This window comes from Pararge aegeria, chromosome 6 (assembly GCF_905163445.1).
Source record: "Pararge aegeria chromosome 6, ilParAegt1.1, whole genome shotgun sequence".
Taxonomy (NCBI): Eukaryota; Metazoa; Arthropoda; class Insecta; order Lepidoptera; family Nymphalidae; genus Pararge; species Pararge aegeria.
This window is the reverse complement of record NC_053185.1, coordinates 19,668,971-19,679,996: the sequence shown is the minus strand read 5'-3', so window position 1 is coordinate 19,679,996 and position 11,026 is coordinate 19,668,971. Positions and strand designations below refer to the sequence as shown.

The 11,026-nt window shown below is 35.8% G+C and overlaps 1 protein-coding gene across 1 annotated transcript; it reads right to left on the bottom strand.

Moving 5' to 3' along the window:
* Nucleotides 1-2,393: 2,393 nt before the first annotated feature.
* Nucleotides 2,394-3,323, bottom strand: LOC120624615 (carbonyl reductase [NADPH] 1-like). The gene has a single exon (XM_039891264.1). It carries the CDS (start codon nt 3,321-3,323, stop codon nt 2,436-2,438), a length of 888 nt encoding a protein of 295 aa, XP_039747198.1. The 3' UTR covers nt 2,394-2,435.
* Nucleotides 3,324-11,026: the final 7,703 nt, after the last annotated feature.

Genomic DNA, 11,026 nt, shown 5'->3' with positions numbered 1-11,026 from the left:
CCTCCATCCATTTCCACTTCAGATTTGCGACTCGCTGAGCTATGTCGGTAACTCTGGTTCTTCTACGGATCTCCTCATTTGATCACGTAGAGGTACTCCCAACATTGCTCTCTCCATCGCCTGATTCTGAGCCTTCTTATGAGGCCCATAGCGGTTCTATTTATTACCATTTTTTAATAATAACTTTCTATTCATTACTAATATTTAAAAGCTTGTAGATTCACATGTATTCGTCTTGGTATCGTGCCGCCTATTAAAGAATATCGTGAAATGCATCCATTGTCACATTACTTCGACATGTCCAATGGAACAAACAAGGCCAAACATTACGTTTTTAAATAGAATCTTTTGCTGAGATCTAAAGTATCATATATACTGTTCCAGGATCCGTGTTCCTAATTTATATTGCACCATTATAGCCAGTTTGTCGACAAAAGCTGAAGTTAAGTTATGTTTTACTTGATTGTTTAGTTACCGAGGTCCACAGGGCAAAAATAGTTTTTTAAATTTGTTTTACTACAAGTTAGCCCCTGACTGCAACCTCACCTGGTAGGTGACGATGCATTTTAAGATGGTAAAAGGCTAGCCTTTAGGTTGTATGACAGTTAAATAAATAATAAATAAATAAAATACTACGACCATACACACATCGCAGTCTAGCCCCAAAGTAAGCGTATTGTTATGAGTACTAAGATAGTTGATGAATATTTTTATGATTTTAATACACAAAAATTCTTATAGTATACAGATAAATACCCAGACACTGAAAAACATTGATGTTCATCACACAAACATTTTTCCAGTTGTGGGAATCGAAGCCTCGGCATTGGACGCAGTAAGCAGGATCGCTGCCCACTGCGCCAAACGGCTGTCGTTTAGAGTTATAATAAACCCAAACCCCAGATCAATTTCTACGCGACATCGTACCGGAACGCTAAATTGCTTTGCAGCACGTGTTTGTCAGTAGGGTAGGTAGCGGCTAAAGACGAGAAAAAATTCAGAAATTATAAATTTCCAAGTTTACACGGCCGGGAATCGAATCACTTAAAAGAACAGCGTTCACCGCTGCGCTATGGAGGTCGTCAAAACTTGATCTACGATATAGGTACTATTTTATTTATTTATTATTTATTCATTAATTATCCTCCACACTTAACATTCAACAAAATTAATGGATTCCACGATGAAATGTAACAATTTACAAGAAAATTTATATAATGTACCTCGGCTCGTTGTGTGAATTTCGAACCGTTTCAAAAATACGTTCGGGAGCCAGCTACCAAATTGGTGAGATGCATTCCTGCCGAAGCTTTTACGATCGCGAGAATACCAGCCAAGTCTGCTAGTAAAATGCTTTTGCCATGTCCCATAAAGTCTGACACCCGTATTCAAAAATATTGCTTTGGAGTCTCGCAGAGTATCGGAACGCGCACAACTTTATTTTGGACTAGCTGATACCTGCGATTGCGTTCGTGTGGATTAAGATTTTTTGTTCCCGCGGGAAATCTCTTATTTACCGGGATAAAAGGTAGACTATGTTCTTTTCCATGTCAAAGGCTACATGCATGCCAAATTTTATCCAAATCCGTTCAGCCGGTTTTGTGTGATTGAGTAACAAACATCCACACTTTTACATTTATATTATTAGCAGGATTATGACTTAAATTCATTTATAATACGCATTTATTTATACTTTATTACCAACCCGTTACCGGCCCACTCTAGAGCTCGGGTCGCCTCCCAGAATGAGAAGTAGTTAGGCCATAGTCCACATTAGCCATTTGTGGATTCAGGCATGCAGGTTTCCTTACGATCGTTTTCCTTCACTGTTAAAGCAAGTTATATTTTTTTTTAAAACGCATGTAACTTAAAAAGTTAGAGGTGCGTGTCGGGGTTCAAACTCGGCACCCCAAAAGTGAAGCCAAAGAACCACTGGGCCAATTAAATGATCCCTCAAAATAATTCTTAAAAATAAATATGAGATAAATTGAATTTAGGTCATAAATATTTAGGTCGCAAATAATAACTATTTAAAATATAAATAACATTATTAACTACTTTAAAACGGATATTCAATATAATGTCAGCCTCATAAGAAAAAGAGAACTAGCTCAACGTAGGCATAAACCCACCACGCTCGTCCAATACGGGATGGCGGGCTTTAATCATTATTGTACGTAACGTTATAGATAACTAGGACCGATAGCTTTCTTAGACACGGGAGTGTTACCTATACAAATAACTTTTTTACTTTAAGCTGGTGATTAGAGTATGCTTTTGTGTAAATACACTGCTACTCGTAGTTGGACCCTGTGAAATATGTCTTGCATTATATGTTCCAAACAAAAACTTACAATACAAATAGTTTCCTGTACATTAAGAGGAAATACCAATTTAGCACTAAAATAATTTAATAAATAAATAATATGAAATGTCTACACAGTAGTTACTTCTACAAATGGGTCACCGTTCCATTCTATCACATTGTAGTTACTCCACACAAAATTCCCTTTTAAAGTCAGAGGCGCTTCCAGAGCCAAATATAATATGGCCTTGGCGCCTTCTTCAAACACTTTTGTAGACTTCCTGTCTTCACGACTGGTAACGTTTCCTGGATTGACGCAGTTGATAATGATTCCCTTATCGCACCACTCTCTGTGTTGCAGAAATGTTACAGCACTTAACGCAACTTTGCTGAAAGCATTGACACTGGTACCCCAACCTTCCGTTTTTTCAATACCCTTTCTAGCAGCTTCTTCATACTCTTGAACTATTGAAACTAATTCGTCTTCTGTGAGCTTAGGATTACTTATCCTTGATCTAATAGCTTCACTTTCAATTGTCGCTAACAATCCAGCTGGCCCCGATACATTCACAACTCTTGCGTTGTCTGTTAACAACGGGTATATAAGCTTCCCAAAATTAATGTATCCATAGAAGTTAACGCTTAATGTCCTTCTAACTTTTTCCACGTGCGACAAATGCCTCTCAGTCGGAGCGTAGTCTGTGATGTTGATCAATAATTCAATTCTTTCATCCTGATCTTGTATGTGGTGTCTAAACTTTATAATACTCTTCGTGTACGCTACATCAACTTTAAAATATTCAAGGTTGGCCCCCGTTTTTTTCAACACATCGTGAATTTTGTATCCCGTAGATTCATCCTCGGCGGTGAAATATATTTTGCCGCCGTGCAGTTTGGTTAGCTTCTTTAATACTTGATATCCGAGGTTGCTCGCCGCGCCCACGACAACAGTTACGTTAATCATAGCGACTGAAATAATACTAGCGGCAAATAAAGTGATAACGCTATCGGAGGCCATCGCATCCTGCGCTCTTATCAGGAAAATGACAAGCGTTTGTGGTGTCGCGTAAGATAAGTTTTCCTGAGGAAGTGTGCGTTTTATGGAGCGTCGCAGAGATTAGGTGATGCTGCGATTATTTTTTTTAACTTCGCTAAAAACTTACATTTGTTTGAACGTCATGACATTAATAAAAATATTAAAGTACCATATTCCTAATTTAATTTCCGGGTTTTGTAGATATGAAAAATAAATATAAAATTAAATAAATGAATAAATTTACTACGACAATATATCCATATATATCCATACCATCTATCTAGCCCCAAAGTAAGCGTAGTTTGTGTTATGGGTACTAAGATGACTGAAAAATATTTTTATGAATAATATACGTAAACATTTGTAATATACAGATAAACACCTAGACACTAAAAAACATTCATGTTCATCACACAAACATGTTCTAGTTGTGGGAATCGAACCCACGGACAAATAAAGCAGGGTCGCTGCCCACTGCGCCTACTACTGTATAGTAGTGCCACCGAGCCCCAAAATAAGCGTAGCTTGTGTTATGGCTACTAAGTTGATTGATGATTATTTTTATGAATAATATACATAAATAATTTTAGTAGGTATTGAAATAAACATCCAGACATTGAAAAACGTTCATGTGCACACAAACATTTTCCAGTAGTAAGATTCGAACTCACAGCCTTGGATTCAGAAAGGGTCGCTGGTGAGAGTGACGAGGGGTGGTTGTATAAGGAAAGCTGGGGATGTGCTGTGGTGATACTTTTTTTTTTTTTTTGCAAAGGCCTAGATTCTGCAGCGGACGTCTGCAGGCTGAAGTGATGATGATCAGGAGGAGTTACGCCCTTCGTTTCCAATCACTTGTTCACACCTTACCAGATTTATGCGTGTACGTAGTTTCAAGTCATAACCTATCAATATATGAAGTTCAAATAGGTTCACATAATATAAAAGATAGGAAGTAAATTTCTTTAATACGATGTGGTAATACCAATAAGTAAAAAAACGTACCGCATTGACAAATCTCACCTGTTTTGGGAGTCGTTATAAATGTGATTAGAGTAATCAATAAAAGAATTTTAATTTATAAGCCAAAACAATGTGCGGAATCCAATGATAAAAATACAGATTGAACTGTAAAGTGATACAAAATGATATGAATGTAATATGGAGTTTAATCGATAAAATGTTGCAGTAGCCATTTGTAATCAGCGTCTGGCGTCATTAACCTTATCTTGGTTTAGTTGTTATGTAAACAGGTTCAATGTTAGCGAATAGTAAAACTTATATGTATCTAAACTCTATTTATAGAAGAAAAATAACATCATCTCCAACGTATACATTTGTATAAAAAAATTTAAAGTTCGGAGTATTGTAGCTAGGTTATCTGTCTATCGGGATTCTTAAAGAAATATTTAGTAATCACAGAATTAAGACCATACACCCTCCATTATTGCATTGCATTGTGCCCAAAAACAATGAGAAATACCCGCGAACGCCTAACTTCACACCCGCGAAATGTTGCTAGCTCGCAAACTTTTCCCATTTTATCTAATGTAAAATAATTACTGTCAACTGCTAAATGAATGAAGTGACAAACCACCTGTTCGAGAAACACTACTTAAGTGGAGTGGTTTTTGATGCTTCAATATAAGTCGGGGTTTCTGTATGTTCTTAATTCTGTGACAGTGACATGCTGATGTCAAGAATCTTAGAAGTAGACAAACGACATCAGGCGAGTCGGCCCGTGGATTGTGGAACTCCCTACAAAATACCTATGTCCAGCATTGGTCGATAATTGGTAGAATAGCGTCAATAGTGAATAGAAAGTCAATAGTGGGTAAGCTGGGTAAAACAACCCTTAGTAACTCCATTCCTATTTATGGTTACACGCAGTGGCGTGCACTTCATACATGCACGAAAGCACTGCATACCCTAAAATTTATATATAACTCGTATAGGAGAGATTTATTATCGTTTTATGCAATTCACTGCTGTATGCATACCCTGGTAAGAAACCTAGTGCACGCCTCTGGTTACACAATTGCGTTCATGGCCTCATTAATAATATTAGCAGGAAAACGTACAGAGTACATACACTTGCGCATTCTTTATTTCCACATACTCTAGTATCTAAACAGAGTATCCATTTGATTCAGTATGCGTGCTCCAATTCAAAGGAAAACCATAAATATTTATTGCTTTTATAAACAAACTTATCTCGGAACTAGGTATGTGCCGTTTTTCAATTTAATAATATGTTTGTGTAGTGTTACGCTTGGTTTTGCTATTTGCAATTGAAGACTGTATTTGTATACGTGATGAGATGCTTAGTATAACAAAATATACTTGGCTGATTTTGCTTTGAGTTTATTGTACAAAAGTGTATAAGTTACTTTCGTAATTTTACTTATTAGTCGAGAATCATGGAAAAGAAGCGGTGATAGCCTAGTATGTAAGACGACGGACTTCCTTGCGGTAATGAGTTCGGTTCCCAGCAAACAACTGTAACCTTTTGGAGTCATATGCGATATTCAATTAAATAACACTTGCTTTGGCGGCGAAGGAAAATATCGTGAAGGTGGGAGACACATACAATCTAAGCTCAAATAATCAGTTTAATATGAAAATTAGAAATGTCAGACCCCTTCAATTGTTCGTGTATAATTTTCTTTTTTTTTTTTTTTAATGCGTTGAAGTCTATCAATCTGCACTTGACCATCGTGGTGGAATATGGCATATACCCTTCTCATTCTAACCGGAGTCACGTGCCCGAACAATAGAATTCAAAAATGTGTGTGCCAAAGGTGTTTTTAACAGGAGGTTTTTGAATAGAACGTTTCCTCAGAAGCCTTTAAACAACCAATCGGCAAAGGCTATTCTCTCATAGTCATATTATTGTTTAGTCGCGAGGATTCAGTGACGACGAAGATAATGGGGCTGGCTGAAAACCAGTGCTGCGCGTTTTAGTATGCAGCTATACTGAGCCAGTTCCTTTGTCAAACATTTTTTTTATTTTTATACTTTAACAATTTTATGACACACATGTGTGACAATAAATACGATTTTTCTTTCTTTCTTTCAAAAATAGAGCGGGAGAGTTTTGAAACTAAACCCTGCTGTAATGCAAGACGTCGTTCTGATTACTATGATATTATGTTACTGATAATAACCCGGATCGACAGCTTAACGTGCTCTCGAAGGCAAGGTGGAAAGTATTAGTAGAAAAACCGATCTATTTATGGCCGTTCCAAAAATTAAAAAAAAAATCAAAATTCTTTATTCATGTAGGCCTATCACAGGCATTTATGAAGCGTTCATATTTGTTAACATAATTGGAAGGGGATAATGATAATTTCGTTCGCAAACTCAAACGAGGGTATTAGTACCCTGGTCTAAGAAGAGCCTAAAACCGGGTAATTTGCTATCACCATCTCACAGTAAAATAATATTAAACTATGCAATTTTAATATTGCGCTATGAAGTTAGGACAATTCATATCCAGGCTTTTTCACGTTTTGATTCTCAAACTTTTAATCACTACACCAGCCAGGCAGTGGCGGAGAGGTCGTCAAAGTGTAATTGAATGTGCTGTTACATTCCAACAATAGTTAAATGGCCCTTTGTGAGCCGGTGTAACGGAAGTGCTCCGGGTTACTTCCGGTCTCTAATGTATTACTATTCATTTGAGTATTAATTACCATCGAACCGCGAGCCACCAAAAGGGAAGTTACATTGTTGGTATCCCAAGCACACAAACGAAGTTTTACTTATACGATCTTTTTTTAATAGTTATCTTACATCGATTTATAATATATTTATTTATAACTTAGAAAATATAATTTTTATTAATACATAACTATAACCTAAAATAAACTATTTAAAAACTAAATAAAATCTAAAACGTCCTCGAAACCACCGCAGCGAGGCACAGTTCCCAAGATGCTGGCAGCATTGCCCCTTTGGATGGCCAAACTAATTCGTTGGCCAAGGTAACTGCCCGCTCTAGGATCACCGGTAGACTCGATAACCCTTTTCGATAATCGATTTATTGATTTATACTGTAAGAAGTTATACTGTCTGATTATAAAAGTGGTAATTTTTCAGCTTTTGTCTTTGATCTCAATAATTAATTTTGAATAATTTGTTAAGTATAATATCAATCTTTCATCTACTGTGTTACCGATTTGAATTTTTATAAGGAACGAATAAACAAATTGTGGTCTGATTTGGTTTCTTTTGCGCTAAGCGATTTAGGGTTTCGGTACGATGCTGAGTAGAAACAGATTCGGTGTGTGGGCTTAATTTATCTGCCGTACCCCATTAACTGCATCATAACTCTAGGTGAGATTGTAGTCAAAAGCTAACTTGTATTCAAATAAAATAAATAAGTAATAAACTACATAATAGCGGCAATAGATTTGCCGCTTGATTTTGCGCTTGAATAGATGCTCAATCTAGAAAGAACCACTGCTGAGTTTTTTTGCCGGTTTCTTCTCACTAGAGTCTGCCTTACGAAACGGTGGTAGAGTCACTAAAAACAGACAGGCTTGACGTTCTAAAAGTGCTCATATTAGACTTAGATAAATGAATTTTGAATTTGAATTTAAATCTCATTAGATCCAGCCTCTAACGGATAGACTGAGGGACTCAGCCGGTTTCGTAAAGTCCCATTTTTTCTCAAGAAACCCTCAAAACTCAATATATTTCGGTATACAAATGCAAAAGCACCAATATAAAGCTGCATCAGTAACACTGAAAATGAAATAAAGAATGAATATTATTTTATTGTACAGCAAAAAATTAAGTACCTATACACAGAGCAATAAAACGGTGTAACAACATCGCAATAACTATTATTTATTTTGTGGCAATGTACAAGCAATAAAGTGTGCGCGAATTAAAGAGTTAAATAAAACCTGCAGTTTGATATAGTTTAAAATGGTTTAAAAATACACATTTTGCATATTATTCACTCGAGTTCGCCAAATGTAATTGCAATTTTCACGTGCTTGAAGCTAAAATACTATACTCTAACCACGCGAATTCGTCCGCATAAGTTTCCCATATTTTGTTACTTATGTAGCGATTAGTGGTATGGGCTTAAAATAACTGCTTTACCCCTAACACGTTAGCCCGTTACCATCTTAGACTGCATTATCACTTACTATTAAGTTAGATTGCAGTTAATGGCTAACTTTTAGTGTAATAAAAAAAATATCCATAACTTACCCAAAGAGTATACAAGCAGTATGTCAGACCACCACCTTGGGTCCCTACTGAAAATCAACGTTCAGTATTCCTTGGCAGGCACCTACTGCCACGGTGCTGCAACACAGATCTGAGGACATGACCCACTGACCATAAGGACGAGACGTACTTTTTAATCATTTAAGTGTTTTTCTCTCTGCTTTTTTATAATTTGTTGTATTTCTTTCAAGAATTGTAGTCAATAAAACTTCAATTATTTATATTGTATTATATACTATTACTAGCTGTTGCCCGCGACTTCGTCTGCGTTTGATTTTGTTTTTAAAGTATTCAGTATCGCTAAGCCTTAAATGAGTATTTATACCTATATAACATGTGAGTTGTGACTGTCAATTAATCATAGACAAACAATTTGCAATAAAATAAAATTGCGACTATAAAGTGCTTATATTAGGCCTACTTGAAATAAATGAATTTTGAATTTTATAATTAAAGACCTAAGCTATCCTATCTCTTAAGTTGGACCGGACTGCTCACAGCGTGCCAATTTAATTTAAAATCGGTTAAGTATTTTAGGAGTCCATCGCGGACAAACATCGTGACAGGAGATTTATATATATTAAGATATACTTAAACTTTACTACACGAAGCGGTGATAGCGCAGTAGGTAGGTGCTCGACTTGCCTTTCGGGGGGGCAAGTTCGAATCCCAGCAAGCACCACTGACTTTTCTAAGTAATGTGCGTTTTAAGTAATTTAAAATATCACTTGCTTCGACGGTCAAGGAAATCATTGAGGAAACCGGCATGCCTGACTGGCTGCACATGATGTTCTCAAAGGTATGTAGAGTCCACCAATCTGCATTAGGCCAGCGTGGTGGACTAGGGCCTTCACCCCTTCTCATCGTGGGATGCGACCCGTGGCGACAACGTGACATGACAAAACCTTGACCCACCGTGTCGCATACTAGACTATAGATTTCCACCGATTTCGTCTGATAAACGTTATCTATAAAACCTTGATTATCACTGTAGTCTTAAGTAAACTTTTCCACAGAATAAGATAATTTATATTAAAGACTAGCAGTTGCCCGTAACTCGTAATGGTCTAAGCTTTAATAATCTCTCTCGAAGATTTGAGGAGGTTTGTACCCAACATTGAGACACAAATAGGAAGAGTATGATAGAGTTGCCCGCAACTCCGTGAGTGCACCATTTCTGATTTCCCGTGAGGTTAATAAATTTTCCCGCGGTAGCCTACGTCCATCTGCTATAAACAAGCTTCAGCCAAATGCCATATTACCGAAAGTATAACCCTTATAAGGATTAAATTCCAAATTTCACCACTGTAAGGTGAACCCTAAAGTGGCAACAAAAGTTGGCGCGATTCATCTCAATTGTTGAGAAACAATTATTCTTTGTAATGTCATCATCTCCTGAGGATGCTCCGGCGCGAAACGTGCGTAGAGGGTACATTGCCAAAGATCTGTTTGGTGTGGAGTATAAACATTGAAGAAATTATAAACTACACCATACAGTGTAGAAATATAAGCTTAATTTTCATAATATATCTTGGAATTTGGCAAAGTAACGCCCCTCTTGTATATAGGCTTAACTTTCATAATATATCTTGGAAATTGGCAAAGTAACGCCCATCTTGTATGCAATATTTGATTAACAAAGGCCACTAGTTGCTAGGGAAATTATTATCAAAATTAGGTCAGCCGATTTAAATAATAATTATTTTCTTGTACCTACATGACTATCTAACTAGCCTAAACAAATAGCCGGTGTTTTTAACTAGTTGTTCTATCAATTATGAAATCATAATATGACCTTTATGAAGCTGGGTAGGAATAAGTGTTTGGAACCGTAGGAAAGCTCGGGTCAGTACATTTTCAAACATGGATTAAAAATAATCTTTCTTTAGTGTTTTTTATAGAATTAATTCTATAAAAAACACTAAAGAAAGATTAAAAAAAAACAAATAAATGATTAATCATTTATTTGTTTTTTTTAATCTAACTCTAAAATGGCATTGATAAAGTTACATATACTTTTTTATAAAATTGTGTATGAGGTATTTTTATCCTTATGATTTTAGGGCTTAGGTCTTATATTTATAATAATAATAACAATTATTATTATTTAGTTGCCAAATTGTGGGTACATAACAAGTACACATTTCATTAAACAGACCTTTCACAATCGAATGTCACAGAAAGTGCGCAAATGTTTATAAAAATAAAAAATAAAATATAAATTTCATTACAATTTAAAGAATAAAAATACCATAATCAGAAATAAGTAATACTATCATTTTAAATTAATTAGGCAAATAATACAATTAAAAATGTTGTTATACAGTTAGAAAAGTTAACTAAGTAGGTATATTGCTGTCATTTTACAATTATTATCCAGATTATGTTAGCCTTACTATTTTATTATTATTATTTGATTATGTTAGCGTACTCTATCTATACTT

Coding starts and splice junctions, on each gene's coding strand:
- LOC120624615 (XM_039891264.1), bottom strand. CDS start 3,323: ATGGCCTCCGATAGCGTTATCACTTTATTTGCCGCTAGTATTATTTCA.